At 35.3% G+C, this 20,329-nt stretch overlaps 1 protein-coding gene and 1 long non-coding RNA gene across 2 annotated transcripts; one reads left to right on the top strand and one right to left on the bottom strand.

Moving 5' to 3' along the window:
* Positions 1–1,095: 1,095 nt before the first annotated feature.
* On the bottom strand, positions 1,096–2,001 carry LOC122723335. Its single transcript, XR_006350271.1, has 2 exons — positions 1,221–2,001; positions 1,096–1,129 (listed from the first exon to the last, which is right to left on the bottom strand). It is a non-coding gene; the product is annotated as an uncharacterized LOC122723335 (long non-coding RNA).
* A 2,125-nt stretch (positions 2,002–4,126) lies between these two features.
* LOC122723191 (signaling peptide TAXIMIN 2-like) lies at positions 4,127–4,518 on the top strand. Its single transcript, XM_043954651.1, has 2 exons — positions 4,127–4,224; positions 4,395–4,518. The coding sequence occupies exons 1-2, from the start codon at positions 4,127–4,129 to the stop codon at positions 4,516–4,518; spliced, it is 222 nt and encodes a 73-aa protein (XP_043810586.1).
* Positions 4,519–20,329: the final 15,811 nt, after the last annotated feature.

Here is a 20,329-nt window from a genome sequence, read left to right as displayed (position 1 = left end):
CTAAGTACTCAAAGATACATCATAGTGCACAAAACAAAAGTAACGAGCAAAAGAAGTCAGGACAATATGTACCATACAAGGAACATAAGAAACCAGTTGCACAAAATCAAAGAAAACAAAGAACAATTTCACAACCATCCAACAAAATCCTATGATCTGTTTAGACCTTGTTTAGCCAAAGCATAGCTTCACGCGGAATATGATAGATGGAGAAGGCAGGAAACAAGCTTGAAAGGGTGGAAATATAGTTGTGAATACTTTGGCAAGCTTCCATGGATGTTGTGTATTGGATTGAACCCAAGATACAACAACTTGAGAATCAGATTCAAGAATCACACCAAGTTTTGAATTCCAAACGTCAGGTCTTGATGCTAACACTAAGAGCTTTTTCAATAGCAAGAAATTCTTCAGTGCTGAGTCCCCTAAACCTGTTGAGCAAGAAAAAACACACAAAAAGAGTTGATGAAAGCTAATATCGGTGAGGGTCCAAACGTGAATGTGGCTTTAACACAAGATAATGAGCTTATCTTGCCTTCGTTTGCAGTAAGGCTTCTTCAACTAGCAGTACCTAAATTGGTCGAGCAAAGGCGGCCGCTAGAAAGCGTTAAACAACTGATCTTACTGTTGAGGAGGCTGAAAGGGCAGCTCAAATGATGTGTATTGGAAGCAAACTTCCTCTCGTGCCAATTCTTATGTGGGATGAGAAACCCATTGAAGATGTCACACACTTGATTTTTTGTGGTTTTTCATTTGGAAGCTCCTGATTAGAACTAGAAGAAATATAAACCTTTTAAATGCTCAATTATTCGTTGAAATATATTCAGCTTTCCTTCTTGCATAGCATGAGCACGGTTTAAAAGAACTGCACTCTCTTTGCACTACGGACTAGGTATTAATTCCTATAGGAACTCGCCTATTTGCTTTGGGATTGCAGGCGTTGGTACGCAAAGAACGATTTATACTTATTATCAAGTTCTTGAGAAAAAAAAAGAAAGAAAAAGAATGATTTCAACTCAAACTTTAGCTTCTACAATTGCTCAATGATCTTTTGGCGTTAACATTTATGAGGATTTCCTTTGGATAGTTCATTGTTCATGTTGAAGTATAAAATCAACATACTTAATTAGACCTTCAATCACCACCACAGCAACGAAGTAAGAAACTTTCTTTAATGCCTTGAAAGGCATTTTTAGCAAGAGAAACTGATAAGTTGAGACTACCCTTAAACTGGTTTTGTCAACTACACCATTTGTAACCAAACTTGCACAGTTTCACTTGCAGATAGACAGATCTATGCTTGCAGCTTCTAAATCTATTAAGAGTTGAGTCCTCTACAATTCTTTCTCCTAGGAAATAGCCCTCTTCTGCGACATTGAACATCTAGCATTTTTGAAGGAAATCATAAAACCTAATCGAAATTTGTAGACAACATTCTATAGCACAGACTAAGAATTAAGAAAATGATAAAGTCATATCTGAACTCAAAGATTTATTGGGATACAATCATTATATAAAAATAAAGTTCGCATTGTAAACAATCCATAGTAGATTGAACTGCTACTATGCAAGTAAAGTGCATATCTGATACAGCTTAGTTGCTAACAAATCTCAAGAGCTGAACCAAAATACAAGAAAACGCATGAAAGTTTCTAACTTAATCACATGTTTATATATATCTATATACCATTAAAACACTGGTAATGTAAAATAATTTAGCTCAGCACTTGCACTGATAGTCTCCACAGAACGAAAAGAAAATGAAGAAGTTGTCTCGTTGAAGACAACTCTCATCTCTTTTCCACATCTCTGGAGACAGCCAAGAAATTTCCCATGTCACCCATTTCGAAGAAGGAAGACTTAGTAGCAATGAATAGCGAAGCAGTACTAGGCTCTAAGGAATCATGAGAGCCAACAGAAGCAGGAGGCCTGAGGCTGAGTTGCATCATGTGGGATACAAGAAAAGGAGGTAGCTAGGAGAACGTATTTAAAAGAGTGCAAGGATCAAGGAATGTGAAAAACACGAGTTTTTTTTTGTGGTTGAAGTTGGTAGAAGGAAGCTGTGGTGGTCTATGAAGTGGACGTATAAAATGATTTACATATTTTTTTAATAGCTTTTATGATGTAGGTAGTTGTGGGCTTTTATGTGAAGTCACAGTGCTTTTCTTTTTGGAATTATTTGAGGAATCATCCAGCCTAACATACCATAATTGTAAGTATGTTACAATTATTTTAGGGTAGAATCTCTCTTTCTTTGCCCCTTTGTGAGCGTTTTGTTTAGGATCCTTCCCTTTATCTGTCACCTATCAGTCTCACTCTGCTCCTTGGTGCAGAGGGAGGCCTCACCTCCCCAATTCCATATGGGAGAGCTGAGATATAGATAATTTTAATTTTTAATTTTTTACTTTTGAATGGAGCGGGGTTAACATGTAGAGGGTTCTTTTTGTCTATTTTGTATTTTTCTTTTATTTGCAGGTTCAAAAACGAGGAATCATTTTTCCAAAGGGGAGAGGAGGCTGACTAGTGTTTGGGCTGAGCGGAGTATCTTCTGCTGGTCCGAAATCTAGCTAGAGGTTCTTGCCTTCTTGATCCGCTTGTTTCTTCATTCCTATTGTCTCATATATTTTGAGGTGCTGAATAGCATTTGGTACGGAGCATCTCTAGGATCTTTTGCTGCTTTTTGCTTCATAGACGGTAAATCCAGAAGGCAAATCGTCATTGAAGAGCGCTGCTTAATATCCCCACTTATAGCTAAGATGTTTTTAGGCATTGATCTTTTCTAATTGGCAATTGGGTTTCTTGTTGATCTATAGTCCTCTCACTTTGATCCGTGGTCTCATATAAAATGTTATTACAAATTAAGTAGTTATGATATTGTTATTTAATTTATTTGAATTATTAATTAAAACATGTTAAAATTTTTATACGTAAAATTAATTATCTAAATGTAAGCGGTAATAGACAAACAAATGATTTATAACCTTTTCGAAGTTATAAATTTAAAAAGATTAAAATAACTATTAGTTTATTAAACCTAATAAATATATCTATTCGAAAGTTGAACCGCTATCAGCGTTAGAATTTAGATCGACTTAAAATTATTGAAGCCCATAATAAGTCTACTATACATCACGTTACACCTGATATAATTTCATATATGATCATATAACATATAAAAATATTTTCATTTTATGAATTAAAACCGACATGTGCATACATCATAACTAAAAATATAAAATCTATACTAGAGTTCTCATCATATGCACCAATATGGTTAACCTTACATATTTTAATTTTGGTTTAAAAGTAATTTAAACTTTAAAATTTTTACATAGAAATATCATAAGTAAAGGATTATAAAAAGAAATTCGGGTAAAATATAATTCTAATTTATGATAAGAATTATATGTTCACAGCTAAATTATTATATCAAAACTATACCAAACAATTCTGCTGAACTTTCAAATTAACTTTTAAAAATAAATTATGAAAAAGAGAGCCAGAGACTTATCTCTGCTATGTTTAAAATGGAGAAAAAGTTATTTTCTTTTCCAGTAGAGCCTTTTTATAGGTGGCCGAAAAAGTTTTTAAATTTTTAAATTTTTTTTTTACATAATTTCAATAAAAATTTTATTGAAAAATTAAAATTTTGATACTACCGAATATTATTAATGGATATTACAATAAATATAAATATTAATATTAAGCTAAAATAATCGATAGTTTAATAAATTAATGAGAGCAAAATTTTATTTTTAAGTGAAAATAATGGTAAAAATTATATATATCTAAATTTTAAAAACATCGGATAAAATTTTATTTTTAAGTGAGGAGGATGGTAAAAAATATATCTACTTATAATAAAGATTTTAAGATTAATAGAGGGAAAATTTTTAATTTTGAGTGAGGATAATGGTAAAATTATGGTAGAAATTTCAGAAGTAAAGAATAAAACTTACATATAATTATAGAGAAATTCTTGCCTCACTGCTCTGACTGTGTATCCGCCCCTGTGACTCTAATTATTTCTCTCCTAGTCAACCTGATGAAGGACGTTGTTCGGCGAAAAGGGCTCTGGTTCATGTCTAAAAAGGCAAAAACTGAAGAAATAAATAAATAAAAAGCAATTATGGCAGATTGCAGGCCTTTAGGGTTCTTGATAAGTTTACCATTTGCTTTCCTTTCTTTGATATTATCCCTTGTTGGTCTCATTGTCTGGATCATCGGGTGAGTTTCCTTCTTCTTCATTCTTTTAAATATATTGATTAATTACACAACCAATAATCAAGAATTCTGTAAATGGGTTTAAAATTTTAAATTATTTTTCAATAAAATTTTCTTAATTATTTTAATATGTTTAGATTAATTAATTAATTATTGTAAAATATTGATAACAGGAGTGTATTGACTTGCATCTGTCCTTGTTGCATATGCTGTGTCGGAGTTGCAAACTTTGCGATTGAGCTTATAAAGCTTCCTGTAAATATCATTTTGTGGTTCATTGAACTTATTCCTTGTTGATTATAGTTATTTAATGTATATCATAATTCTGCTTATTTAATGAATTTGAATTTATATTGATTGGTTAATTTTTTATGGAAAAGGTTGGCCTGTTTATTATATCGTTTTTCTTTCATTTTCGTTTGTCTGAAATAGCACTTCTCTTCGATCAATGGAAAAGTGTGACGCTGACAAACCTGTCCTCTTCACTCTTTTTGTTGCGGATAGTACTACTTGGTGGTTTTGGGTTTGCCTTATTCTGTTGGTAGCACTCTCTCAGAGTGATTGGCAGTTTGGAAGTTGTGGATGAGTTGGGTTATGGCCTTATGGGTGGTTGCTCTAGATCGGATTGAGTCTTTGGTTGTATGGTTTTGAGATATGCAATTGAGCCCATACGTACAGATAACTTTTTAAGTTTAAGAAATTTAAGTGGAAAAAAAAAATAAAACAAGAAAAAAATAAATTGAGACTAGTTCAAAAGCAAGAGACCAACACAGACGAGCTGGTCAGCAACGCGCATTGGCTTATGAAAGTCAGGTCCAACACAAGTTTTAAATCTCAAGCCCAATAACTCTCCCAATTAAAGATCACTCGGTAAAAATATATATATTTTTTAAATTTAATAAAATTAAAATATAAAAATTAAACTATTTATTTTTTAAAATTTAATTGACATAAAAATCAATTTGAATATAGTGCAGGAATTAAAAATTATTATGTATTTCAAAATATTTTAATAATTTCATAGTTAGTTAAAAATCGAAACAAGTGCTCTGATGAAACTTTTTTTTAATAAATGCTAGATTTATAGCATTGGTGAAAGGCGTATAGGACTATAAAGGGGGCAATAAAAAAAATTAAATAAGAAAATAAATTGAATCACAAAATTAAATTAGAATAGATAAAATAAAATCAATTCAAAATAAACTATTCAAACCAACTCGACCGATTAGAACAAATGCGAGTGAGTGCAAAACCCCAAAAAAATCAACCACGACAATCTTAACATGGATATACGTGTTAACGTTCTCTTGTCAATGTGTCATGTGTGGCACTCATACTTTATTTAAATTTTAGAAAATTATCAATTGCTTTTGATATATCACTTTATTATTTTTAATGATATAATAAATTAATAGTTTATTAACAAATTATTAAAAAAATTTATAATTAATCTCTAAGTTCAAGTTTACCCATTACTAAAAAGTGCATGATCACAAAGAAGATAAACTAAATTTAAATTTATTAAGTCTTAAATTTTTGAATGATGATAAAAAAAATCTGAATTATTTACAGTTTAACAAAACACTTCAAATTATAAAAATTAATATATTGTAAATTAATAATTTAAATTTATCTGTATTCTATTATTAAATTTAACGGTTAAATTTAATAAAAAAATTACATTATCATCCTAATCAAAACTAAAAAGATAATTTTTTTTTTATATAAATCATTCGATATTCAAAATTTATTATTCCTTTTAAATTTTTAAAAATTATTCCATTTCACTCTTTTAAGATAAAATAATAATAATAATAATAATAATAATTTAATACAACTCAAAATAGATAATTATAAAAAAATTTAAACTTTATTAATTTTAATAATTATATTTTGCATTCATAAGTCTTGATAGAGTGCATCCAAGAAATTTCAGATTCTACCATTTCAATTTCATTTCAAAAAAAATTATACTTTAATTTTTTTTAATAAATATACTCTAAATTAATTTTTAATTTGGTTTGATATTTAATATTATTTCGATTTATTTATAATTTTAATTATATTTATTATATTCACCTTAAATAAATTGAAAATCAATAATTACTTTAATAAATTCAAAATGACTAAATTTATTAGAGAATATATAAATCGTAATTATAAATTGAATTTAACTTAATTATTTATTTTCAGCTATATTAAAATATATGTATAATTAATTTCTCTTGTAATTTTAAATTCAACATTAAAAATCAAACTAAATCGAAAAACTGATTTGTGAAATATATTTGTTAAAATAAGAATTTTAAAATATAATTATTAAAATTGTTAAAATTTAATTTTTTAAATATTTATTTATTTTAAGTTATTGAAATATTAATTTAAATATTTCAGATAGATTTAATAATTAAATTTAATGGTATGATATAAATAAATTTAGGTGATTAATTTATAATATATTTAATAATTTTTATAATTTGTAATTTACGTGTTAAAATATTAATAATTTTGCTTTATAAGGTTCACTTAATTTTTTATTTGAATTTTAAATAGTTAACTCTAATTAAATTACAGTAAAATCTCCGATTAGGTGTATATATGATTTTTCCAATGTGGATTAAATTTAAAAGGAAAAAATAAAATTCTTTGAACTTATATAGTAAATAATCATTTTTTTTTAATTTATTGCGGAGAAATAACTTAAACATCCAACTGGAGATTTCATTGGATTCTTATTAGAATTACTAATTAAAATTCAACTAGGAAATTTAGTGTCGGTTATGAAATAAATGCTAAAGTTTAATAAATGCGAGTAAAAATTATCCTTTTTTTTTAAAAAAAGTTTTTTTATTGGGTTATTTGTCAATTAAACAAAATTATGCTCATTCAATATAAATAAAAAATAACAATAATTTCGTAATTTTGTATTTATTTTTATACTATGCTTACTAAAAGTATATATATATATATTTTAAATATGAAAATTCACCACTTACTAAACACCAATTTAATTAAATAATTACGTTAATTGGTCTTAATTAACAATTACACACCCATCAAGATGTCGGGTTTAAATAAATTCTGAATCCCAATTTTGTGGGAAAGTTTCAGACGTTGTCTTGAAACTTTAGGCATCATAAACTGATGATGAATTTATAAACGTAACAAAAAAATCTTTAATCTTGAATTTTTGCATGGTTAAATATTTTTAAGCCCAATAATTTATTTATTTTTATATATTTTTAGTTATAAATTATCTTTTTAAAATAGTAATTAATTTATTAGATTTTACATATATACTCCTATTAATATACACTAAAAAATATAAAATTTATTAATAGTAAATTAAATTTAATAATAAAATGATATAAATATAAAATATATTAAAATATAATAAAAAATTTATTATTTTTAAAATCAATATATTATTTATTTTTACCATCATACTCGTGTTAAATATTTAAAATTTTGAGCGTAATATTTGGAAAAAAGAAAAAGCGACTCGATTTCAGAAAACCCGAAACTAAGTATTATGTCTTTAACTATTAATGTGATTATTACAGTCCGTTCGTTCGTGCTATATGAGAATATACTTTCGTTCCACTAGAGATTTTGCATGTGCCTATAATAATATCTCGAAACTATTTCGTTTAGTAATATACTTTTTAATTGTAGTTGTTTAAAGCGCCGTCGTTTATTGTTTCAGTGATATGCGTTTTATACCCTTATGTGATTCATTGAATTTATTTCTTATTGATTATAGTTATTTAATATTAATTATTATATTAATCATAGTTCTACTTATCTAATGAATTTAAATTTGTATTTTTTATCAAAATTGGTTAATTTTTTATGAAAAAAGATGGCCTGGTTATTATATGGTTTTTCCTTCATTTTCGCACTTCCCTTCAATCAAAGGGAAAAGTGTCACGCTGACAAACTTGTCCTCTTCACTCTTTTTGTTGCGGATAGTACTACTCGGAGGTTTTGGGTTTGCCTTATTCTGTTGGTACTTGGTAGCACTCTCTCAGAGTGGTTGGCAATTTGGAAGTTGATTGAGTTGGGTTATGGGTGGTCGTTCTAGATCGGATTGAGTCTTTGGTTGTATGGTTTTGAGATATGCAATTAAGCCCATACTCACGTACAGATAACTTTTAAGTTGAAGAAAATTTAAGTGGAAAAAAAAAAAAAGAAAAAATAAATTGAGACTAGTTCAAAAGCAAGAGACCAACACAGACGAGCTGATCAGCACATTGGCTTATGAAAGTTAGGCCCAACACAAGTTTTAAATCTCAAGCCCAATAACTAGTAAATAACGTCAGATATATTTCCACTCATAATTAAAGGAAATTATTTTTACATAGAATATGTATGTTTCTTTATTTTTAAAATTTAAATTTTAAGTTTTTATATTTTAACTCTCCCAATTAAAGATCACTCGGTAAAAATATTTTTTTTTCAAATTTAATAAAATTAAAATACAAAAACAAAACTATTTATTTTTTAAAATTTAATTGACATAAAAATCAATTTGGATATAGTGCAGTAATTAGAAATTATTATGTATTTCAAGATATTTTAATAATTTCAAAAGTTAGTTAAAAATCGAAACAACCAAGTGCTCTTATGAAAATGGTCGATTTATAGCATTGATACAGGGCCTATACGATATAAAGGGCAATAAAAAAATTTAAAATAAGAAAAGAAACTAAACTATGAAAATAAATTAGAATAAATATAAAATAAAATCAATTTAAAATAAATTGTCCAAATCAACCTGTCCGACTAAAACGCGAAAATTAAATATCCGAATATCAAATATCACTAAAATTAATCCAACGCTACCGCCACAAAAAAAAAATTAAACACTATTAAAAATTCGAAAAAAAAATTAGAAGAAATCGACATTTAAACACACATATTCAAACACATATAATAAGAGGCCAACAAAAGATCACGCTGAAGAGCAACGGAAGAGAGGATGCAACAGAGTTGAGCCTATCAATAGCGTTTAAGAGTGTTAGTCGCTAAATTTAGCAATGCAGTCTTTATATGTTTATATCACCGAAAGAAAGCTGTCAGACACCTCAAAAGCATATTCATATAAACATTTCTTGTCATGCAAACTCATAATGTAAAAAAAAAAAAAGGAAAATCACCAAAACAAAACAAAATAAAGACCAATCCAGATTTCATGAAGGACGAACGAAAAGAGAGGCTCAAACAATACAAAGAAAATATGAAAAGAAAAGAAAACCATCTCTCCTCTACCCAAAAATATGGGAAATAGTAAAACCCAAAAAATCAACCACCAATAGAAGAAAACAACAAAATAACAGAGCAAAACAACGATAATCTTAATATAGATATGCGAGTTAACGTTGGCCTTGTGGATATGTATGTGGCCTCATACTCTAGATTTAAATTTTAAGAAATTATCAATTGCTTTTGATATATCACTTCATTATTTTTAAGGATATAATAAATTAATAATTTATTAACAAATTATTAAAAAAAAATTATAATTCACCTCTAAGTTCAAGTTTATCCATTATTAAAAGGTGCATGGTTACAAAGAAGTTAAACTAAGTTTAAATTTATTAAGTCTTAAATTTTTGAATAATCACAAAAAAAATTTTGAATTATTTACATTTTAACAAAACACTTCAAACTATAAAAATTAATTAATATATTATAAATTAATTATTTTATCATGTTGTTATTTTAGTTAATATTAAAAAATATGTTTTATATAAATTATTCGATATTCAAGCTTTTCTTAAATTTTTAAAAATACTCCATATTAAGGATTTGCGATATCCCATTTCACTTTTTTAAAAGTAAAATAATAATAATAATAATAATATTTTAATATAACTCAAAATAGATAATCATAAAAAATCTCAAATTTTACTAATTTTAATAATTATATCTCAAATTTTTTTAACAAATATATCACAAATCAATTTTTTTGTTTAGTTTGATATTTATTATTGTTTTAATTTTTTATAATTTTAGATAACACATTTTTAAAAGCCGATTAACTCATTTTTTAATTTTTTTTACGATTACAAGTGTAACTTTTTGTATAGTTATGAGTCATAATTATGATAATATTATTGTTAGTAAATTAAAACTCACGAATCTATTTATTTAAAAAATTAATTATATTTATTATATTCATTATAATTAAACTGAAAATTAATAATTATTTTAATAAATTTAAAATGATTAAATTCACTAGAGAATATATAAATTATAATCATAAATTTAATTTAATTATTTTAGGTTAATTAAACTTATTGCTGATTTTCAGCTCTACTAACGTATATCCTATAAGTATGATTAATTTCTTAAGTAATGAGAATCGTAATTCTTAATTTACTATATACGATATTATTACAATACTTATAACCAATAACTATGTAAAAACTTGCACTTATTATTATAAAAAAAATATCAAAAAGTAAATTATTGGGACTAGAAATATTTCATCCAAAATTATAAATAATTCAAATCAACATTAAACATTAAACTAAATTTGTCGAATATATTTGTTAAAGTAAAAAATTTAGTGTAGAGTTATTAAAGTTGATAAAATTTAAATTTTTTTGACATTTATTGAAATATTAATTTAGTATTGACTGAAATAGTGACGTGATATTTTTTGTTAAATTTAATAGTTAAATTTAATAATAGGGTATAAATAAATTTATATGGTTAATTTATAGTATATTAATTAATTTTTATAATTTGTGATATATGTATTAAAATATAAATAATTTAATATTTTTTAATTATTATTCTTAAATTTTTTTAATAATTATAAAACTATCAACTTATATTTTAATTAATAATTTATTTAAAATATATTTTTTATTAAAAAAAACATGATGGAAGAGGATGGTCCTGTGCACCGGAGCACACGTAAACGGAGGAAAGAACTGGATGGTGAGTCAGAATTGGAAGATACTGACGAGGATATGGAGGACAGTATTAAGTGGAGAATTGATGGATGTAACGACCCGAAAATCGGACCGCTACCGGCGCTAGGATCCAGATCGACTTAAGGCCGCCGGGACCCGTAGCAAGCCAAACATTCATCCTGAATACCTGTTTAATCCCATACATAACCAACAACATACATAAAAATTTTGAACTTTTCTTTCCATTCAATCACCAAACTCAACCTGTGCATGCACTATTCATGAACATAAACATTAACTCCACCTTGGAGTCCTCATCAATGCTCCAATGGGGTGACATAACATAAATTAAGTTTGGTTTACAATAATCATCATTAAACATTAAGATCATGTACTAGAAAGGGATTAACATAATACTATGGTCAAGCACAACTCTAAACTTTCATAAGCATCATTACATAACATTTCTATATCATACTTTTACATTACATCATATCCATGCCCACATCTAGCTATTACATAATACACAACTCTACTCCTGCTGACCTCCTGGTCTACCCTGTACCTGCAAACCTGGGGGTTAAGGGAGAGGGGTGAGCTATAAAGCCCAGTGAACAGAATAATAAAACATAGTATTTAAAACATATGATAACATGGAATGCATCACAGCACAAACAAATCACATCAAGGATGAACTTGTCACCATTTAACCCTCCATACAGTCTAATCATGCCAGGGGCGTAGTGTAGGCACGCCTGGACTTCCGTAGCATAACATACATATCCAATAGTGCCGGAGGCGTAGTGCAGGCACGTCTGGACTTCCATATCACAACATCATGTCATAACATGTGAGGGCTAATGGATCATTCAACATTCATCCACATCAACAACATAATATGCAATGCAACATATTCGTGAATTCTAATGCAAGCACCCTAGTATATCTCATGGCATTCATGATGCGTGTATCATGCTCAAAATTTATTTATTTACTTTGAAACCAAATGTAACGACCCGAAAATCGGACCGCTACCGGCGCTAGGATCCAGATCGGCTTAAGGCCGCCGGGACCCGTAGCAAGCCTGACATGCAACCTGAAAACCTGTTTAATCCCATACATGATCAACAATCATGCATAAAAATTTAAAACTTTTCTTTCATACATTCTATCATACACCAAACTCAACCTGTGCATGCACTGAACTTATACATAATCATAAACTTGACCCCTCTGTGGGATCTCATCAATGCCCCCAATGGGGTGACATAACAAGTGTTGAGTTGGCTAAACATGGGCATCAATAAACATTAAGATCATGTATCAAAATGGATTACAATATACTATGGTCAAGCACACTTCTAACCTCAATATCGATACATTACATATCTATACATCATTATACAATCTGTCATGTCCACTTTCTAACTATTACATACATAAGACTTCATTACTCTTCTTGACTTCTCTGTCTAACCCGTACCTGCAAACCTGGGGAATTTGGGAGAGGGGTGAGCTACTAGAGCCCAGTGAGCAGAATAGTAAAGCATTTAAAACATATGATAACATGAAATGCATCACATCACAACTAATCATATCAAGGATGAACTTGTCACCATTTAGCCCTCTACATAATCCAATCATGCCAGGGGCGTAGTGCAGGCCACACCTGGTCTTTCTCTTATATATAACATAACATAACATACATAATCCATAATGCCGGGGGCGTAGTGCAGGCCACTTCCGGTCTTTCTCTTACATAGTGCCAGGGGCGTAGTGCAGGCCACACCTGGACTTCCATATCATATCATCATGTCATAACATATGAGGGCTAATGGATCATTCAACATTCATCCACATCAACAACATATTATGCAATGCAACATATTCGTGATTTCTAATGCAAGCATCCTAAAATATCACATGGCATCCGTGATGCATGAACATGCTCAAAACTGATTTATTTATTTATTTAAAAGCATAAGAGTCATTCCACTCACCTCGGCTAGCTCTGACACTGACTGAAGCAGCTGACTCACTGCTGGGGTCCTCGGTTCCTCGGGTCCGAACCTACACAGGTGGACTCAAATGAGGGACCAAACAACTAGAACATAACTCTAAAAACATCCCCCAAAAACCCCCTAAAACACCTCAAAACAATCATGTAAAAACATGCAAAGGAAGGCAGAACAGGGCAGGTTCGGCGGCACCTTCAGCGGCCGAAAGTCCCTCCAGAGCCGAAACCCAGGCAGGTTCGGCGGCACCTTCGACGGCCGAAAGTCCCAGACAGAGACGAAAGTCTCTTTTCGGGGGCAACTTCGGCAGCCGAAAGGCCTGCCTCCCCAGCCATGTTCGGCGGCCGAAAGTTCCTTCGGCTGCCGAACCTGGTTTCTGCCAAAGGGTAGAAACTTGGCTCCTTCAAGCACATTTGCCTCCAAAACCTCCAATCATGCATTTAGCTCAACCAAAACATGCAAATATACATACATTGGCTCCTAGGGGCTTCAAACTAACTTAAACCCCAACTACAACACACAACAACAACACAAATCCAACATACATTGTTCAAAACATAACATTAACTCAAAGACCTAACTATGAGCTAAACATGCATTCTACCCCATAGATCTTGCATAAAACTTACTTTAAACATGAAATGGGCTTAAGATCGGCTCTTACCTCTTGAAGATCGAGGGAGAGACGTCCTAAACTCGGAGGTGGGAGATTTTGAGTTCTTGAACTTCAAAGCTCCAAAACTTGCTTTAAACTCGAAAATCTTCAAAACAACGTAAAAACTTGTGAGAATCTTGAAAGATTTGAAGGAAAGAACTCAAGAATGGTGAGGAACGGCGGAAGGGCTCACCTTGGCCGAAAATGGGGAGAAAGCTCGCCCATTTCGGCTAAGGGGCTCTTTTATAGTGGCTGGCCAGGCCACATTCGGGAGCCGAACGTGCCCCCGCATGCATGCCATGTTCGGCGGCCGAACTTGAGGTTCGGCGGCCGAACCTGGGCTTCCCTCACTTATGCCTTCGGGGGCCTAAGGCTCACCCGAAAAGCATGCATGTTCGGCGGCCGGACTTTGAGTTTCGGTTGCCGAACCTGAGTTTCCTCCAAGGGTGTTTTTATTCTAAAAACTCATTTCCTCTTTACTTAAAATCATCAAAAACATTAAAACATTTCATGAAAACATGGTTTTACCCTTCTAGAGGTTTTCGACACCCGAGATTCCACCGGACGGTAGGAATTCCGATACCGGAGTCTAGCCGGGTATTACATTCTCCCCCCCTTAAGAACATTCGTCCCCGAATGTTCCTCAACTAACACATAGCATGGCATACACACATCATACACATAAAACACATGAAACAAATAAGAAACTAACCTTAGAAAAGGTAAGGGTATTGCTGGAGCATGGACTCCCGTGTCTCCCAAGTGCATTCTTCCAAATTGTGGTGGTTCCATAGGACTTTCACCATCGGGATTTCCTTGTTTCTTAGCTTTCTGATCTGGGTGTCTATGATCCGCACTGGCTGCTCAACATAGGTGAGATCCTCTTGGACCTCCACATCAGGCTCACTAAGAACCTTGCCCGGATCTGACACAAATTTCCTCAACATTGAAACATGGAAAACCGGATGGATTCTTGCCATTGAAGCAGGCAAATCTAGCTTGTACGACACATTCCCAATCTTCTGCAAGATTTCGAAGGGTCCGATGTATCGTGGGGCTAGTTTACCTTTCTTCCCAAAGCGAACCACTCCTTTCATTGGAGACACCTTGAGCAATACCAGATCCCCCTCCTGAAACTCTACCTGTCTTCTGCGGATGTCTGCATAACTCTTCTGTCTGCTTGCAGCAGTCTTGATTCTCTCTCTGATTATGGGTACCACCCTGCTGATGATCTCTACTAGCTCAGGCCCTGCCAAGGCCTTTTCTCCAACTTCTCCCAGCAAACAGGTGACCTGCACTTCCTCCCATATAAAGCTTCATATGGAGCCATCCCGATGCTAGCATGATGGCTGTTATTGTAGGCAAACTCCACCAAAGGTAGATGCTGCCTCCAAGAACCGCCAAAGTCCAGCACACACATTCTAAGCATATCCTCGATAGTCTGGATGGTCCTTTCGGACTGTCCGTCCGTCTGGGGGTGGAAGGCAGTACTGAAATCCAATCTAGTACCCATGGCATTCTGCAGACTCCGCCAAAATCTGGAGGTGAACTGGGGCCCTCTATCCGACACTATCGAAACCGAAACCCCATGCAGCCTGACGATCTCATCCACATATACCTGCGCCAACTTGTCCACAGAGTAGCCACTCCTGACAGGGATGAAGTGAGCAGATTTGGTGAGTCTGTCCACAATCACCCATATGGAGTCCAATCTGTTGGACGCCGCCGGTAACCCCACTACGAAGTCCATAGCTATATTCTCCCATTTCCACTCTGGAATAGGTAGCGGGTTAAGCATTCCAGCCGGCTTCTGATGTTCCAGCTTCACCCTCTGACACACTTCGCAGGCTGACACAAACTGTGCCACTTCTTTCTTCATCACTGGCCACCAATAAACTTTTTTCAAATCTTGATACATCTTGGTGGCTCCGGGGTGAACGCTGTATCTTGCATTATGAGCCTCCCTCATAATGTCTCCTTTTAGCCCTATGTCATCTGGTACACACAATCGACTCCCATAGCGGAGGATCCCCTTACTGTCAAATCTGAACTCACTATCCTTGCCCGACTGAACAGTCCTGGCAATCTTCACTAACTCTGGGTCCTCATGCTGTTTCTGAGCCACTTGCTCCATAAACACAAGTGTCACTCTCATCTGGGCCACTAAAGCACCGGTACCAGACAACTCCAACTGTAGACCTTCATCAATGAGCTTGTAAAACTCCTTCATCACTGGTCTCCTCTCTGCCGTGATGTGGGATAGACTGCCTAGTGACTTCCGGCTTAGGGCGTCTGCCACGACATTCGCCTTACCCGGATGATACTGAATCTTGCAATCATAGTCACTCAGCAGCTCTACCCATCTCCTCTGTCTCAAGTTCAAGTCTCTTTGACTCAGGATGTACTGCAGGCTTTTATGATCTGTGAAGATCTCACATTTTACCCCATAGAGGTAGTGCCTCCACATCTTGAGTGCAAAGATTACTGCTGCCATCTCAAGGTCATGTGTGGGGTAATTCAACTCATGCTTCTTTAGCTGCCTAGAAGCATAAGCAATCACCCTCTCATTCTGCATCAGTACACAACCCAGTCCCACACGGGACGCATCACAAAAGACTGTAAAGTCCTCATCACTAGATGGCAGAGCTAAAACTGGTGCTGAAGTCAACCTCTTCTTAAGCTCTTCGAAACTCTCTTCGCACTGGTCGGTCCACAGAAACTTCTGATTCTTCCTGGTTAGTCTGGTCAGAGGAGCTGCTATTTTCGAGAAGTCCTGAACGAACCTCCTGTAGTAACCTGCCAAACCCAAGAAACTCCTGATCTCTGTCACTGAAGTGGGTCTAGGCCAGTTAGCCACAGTTTCTGTCTTCTTGGGGTCCACCTCTATTCCATTTTCTGACACTACATGCCCCAAGAAGGAAATGCTCCTCAGCCAAAACTCACACTTGGAGAACTTGGCGTATAAGCCATGTTCCCTCAAGGTCTGCAGAACCAACCTCAGATGATGGGCATGCTCCTCTGCATTCTTGGAATACACTATCATCTATGAAGACGATAACAAAGTGATCCAGGTACTGGCTAAACACTCTGTTCATGAGGTCCATGAATGCTGCAGGGGCGTTAGTTAACCCGAACGGCATTACAAGGAACTCAAAATGCCCATATCTGGTCCTGAAAGCCGTCTTTGGCACATCCTCATCTCTGATCCTCAACTGATGGTACCCAGATCACAGATCTATTTTGGAGAAACAACCCGCTCCTGCTAGCTGGTCGAATAGATCGTCGATCCTTGGCAAAGGGTACTTGTTCTTGGTAGTGACTTTGTTCAACTGCCTGTAGTCGATACAAAGTCTAAGGGATCCATCCTTCTTTCTGACAAACAAAACTGGAGCACCCCAGGGTGAGGTACTCGGTCGGATGAAGCCCTTGTCTACCAGCTCTTGCAACTGTTCTTTCAATTCCTTCAACTCGGCTGGAGCCATCCTGTAGGGAGGGATAGAGATCGATCGGGTTCCAGACATCAATTCTATCTCGAACTCTATCTCCCTAGCAGGTGGTAAACCTGGCAACTCGTCTGGGAAGACGTCTAGAAACTCTCTAACCACTGGCACCGAGGCGGGCTCTCTAACCTGACTGCTAAGCTCTCTCACATGAGCCAAATACCCCTGACATCCCCTCCTAAGCAACCTACGAGCCTGAAGAGCTGATATCAGACCTCTAGGTGTACCCCTCCTGTCTCCTCTGAAGACAACCTCTGACCCATCCTGACCTCTGAACCTGACTACCTTGTCCCTGCAGTCCAAGGTAGCACCATGGGTAGATAACCAGTCCATCCCTAGAATGACGTCAAAATCTGTCAAGTCTAGAACCACAAGGTAGGTGGACAAGCATCTCCCCTCAACAAAAATAGGACTACACTGGCAGACTGACTCTGCCACTGATGGATCACACTTGGGTCCACTGACCCAGAGAGGACACTCTAACTCAGAGATCATCAACCCTACCCTCTGGACGGCTCTCGGTGCAATAAAAGAATGAGATGCGCCCGGGTCCATCAAGGCATACACATCTGAACAACCAATGACTAAATTACCTGCCACCACGGTGTTAGATGCATCTGCCTCCTGCTGTGTCATTGTGAAGATCCGTACTGGAGCTGATGGACCTTCACCTCTGAAACCCGCTGAAGAAGAGGCTGCCCCTCTCCCTCTACCTCTGCCACTGGCCTGAGTCGCGGCTGGAGCTGCTGGCTGCGCTACACTACCTGAAGCTGTCTACTGGAACTGTGCCATCGGGGCTGCTCTTGGACATTCTCGAGACATATGCCCCTCCTGACCACATCTGTAACAGGCCGTCGTCCCAAACCGACATACTCCTCGGTGTGGCTTACCACACCTTACACAAACTGCATTATCCGCACCAGAGCTTGAGCCACTCCCTAGTCCCAGACTGGACTTAACCTTGTTCCAAAACTTGTTCTTCTTAGACTTCCTGGGACCTCTGTCCCACTTCTTGCTACCTGAAGTTGCTGCACTCATTGAAGAAGAGCCTGGGGTCTTAGAACTAGAAGGCTGTGCCACTGACTGTTTAACTGTCCCCTGAACGATGGCACTGGCCTCCATTTTCCGGGCCATATCCACTATGGCATGGAAGCTCTCCCTATCTGCTGACTAGATCAAGGAGGAATATCTGGAGTGGAGTTTCATGATATACCTCCTTGACCTTTTCTGGTCTGAGTCTAGGCTTTGCCCTGCAAATGGCAACAGCTCCAAAAATCTGTCTGTGAACTCCTCTACACCCATCTCATCAGTCTGCCTCAACTGCTCAAACTCTATCATCTTCAGCTCCCTTGAACTATCTGGGAAAGCCCATCCTGCAAACTCATTTGCAAACTCCTCCCAAGACATGCTATCTACTTTCGGGTTCACATAATTCTTGAACCATTCTCGTGCCTTCTTGCACTTAAGTGTGAACCCAGCCATCTGAATGGCTCTACTATCATCAGCCCCAATCTCATCTGTGATCACCTTGACCCTCTCCAGATACACAAACGGGTCATCCCCTTTTTCATACTGGGGAGCACCCAACTTCATGTAGTCAGTCATCTTGACCTTGCTCCCACTGGCTGAGCTAGGTCTAGGAGGTTGGGTAGCTGGGGCTGCTGTTTTTGTTGGAGGAGGAGGAGGTGCAGCATCCCCTGGGGTAGGGTTTGCTGGATTTGGATAGTAAGGTGGGGGTGGATACATTGGGTATTGTGAATATGGTGGATAATAAGGTGGGTATGGCATCTGTGTGGGATAAGGGCTAAAGCTGTGGTAGTCCGATGTGCCTCCCATCGAATACCCAGGGTTTTGTGAGAAGGGTGGGTAGTAAGGTGGCTGAACAAATCCCGAGGCCTGAGTGCCTCCTTGGGATTCTCCCATTCCTTCTTCTGACATACTGACTCCCAGACTGCCATCCCTCCTCTGCTCTACATCCATATCATCCCCCAAGTCCTCTGACGCTCCTCCCTGAACTGTTCCTCTGACTGATCTGCTTCTACCCAGATCCAAAGACCTTCTAGGGTCTCTTACTGCTCTTTCTCTGCTAGACCTACTAGACATTGCCCTGGGCAATGCTGGAGGACGGGCGCTCGTGCCCTCATCCTCAGGGGGTACTCCAGTCAATCTTGCTGATCGACGAGTTCCTCTCATCCTGTTTTCTGAAAACAGTACACATCACATAAACATTAGCATCATATGGTTCATGTGGGCACACATGAACCCGCATCACACATCATAGCATATCATTAATGCACATGCATATAATCATGGCATTTCACATCATCATGTAAGACAGGACTCCACATCCTATCCTAGTGGACATGACCTTTCCTATTGTGCTTGACCTTCTATAACATCTATGAGCCCGACACTCTAGGTCCGACCATATGAACCTAGGGCTCTGATACCATTCTGTAACGACCCGAAAATCGGACCGCTACCGGCGCTAGGATCCAGATCGGCTTAAGGCCGCCGGGACCCGTAGCAAGCCTCACATGCAACCTGAAAACCTGTTTAATCCCATACATGATCAACAATCATGCATAAAAATTTAAAACTTTTCTTTCATACATTCTATCATACACCAAACTCAACCTGTGCATGCACTGAACTTATACATAATCATAAACTTGACCCCTCTGTGGGATCTCATCAATGCCCCCAATGGGGTGACATAACAAGTGTTGAGTTGGCTAAACATGGACATCAATAAACATTAAGATCATGTATCAAAAGGGATTACAATATACTATGGTCAAGCACACTTCTAACCTTAATATCGATACATTACATATCTATACATCATTATACAATCTGTCATGTCCACTTTCTAACTATTACATACATAAGACTTCATTACTCTTCTTGACTTCTCTGTCTAACCCGTACCTGCAAACCTGGGGAATTTGGGAGAGGGGTGAGCTACTAGAGCCCAGTGAGCAGAATAGTAAAGCATTTAAAGCATATGAT

The sequence above is a fragment of the Manihot esculenta genome, chromosome 3 (assembly GCF_001659605.2).
Source record: "Manihot esculenta cultivar AM560-2 chromosome 3, M.esculenta_v8, whole genome shotgun sequence".
Taxonomy (NCBI): domain Eukaryota; kingdom Viridiplantae; phylum Streptophyta; class Magnoliopsida; order Malpighiales; family Euphorbiaceae; genus Manihot; species Manihot esculenta.
This window is presented reverse-complemented; position numbering and strand designations above follow the sequence as displayed.

Bases quoted from the DNA above. Each gene is read 5' to 3' on its own strand.
- LOC122723191 (XM_043954651.1), top strand. From the start codon at position 4,127: ATGGCAGATTGCAGGCCTTTAGGGTTCTTGATAAGTTTACCATTTGCT. The intron at 4,225-4,394 runs GTGAGTTTCCTT...TATTGATAACAG, and splicing joins CTCATTGTCTGGATCATCGG to GAGTGTATTGACTTGCATCT.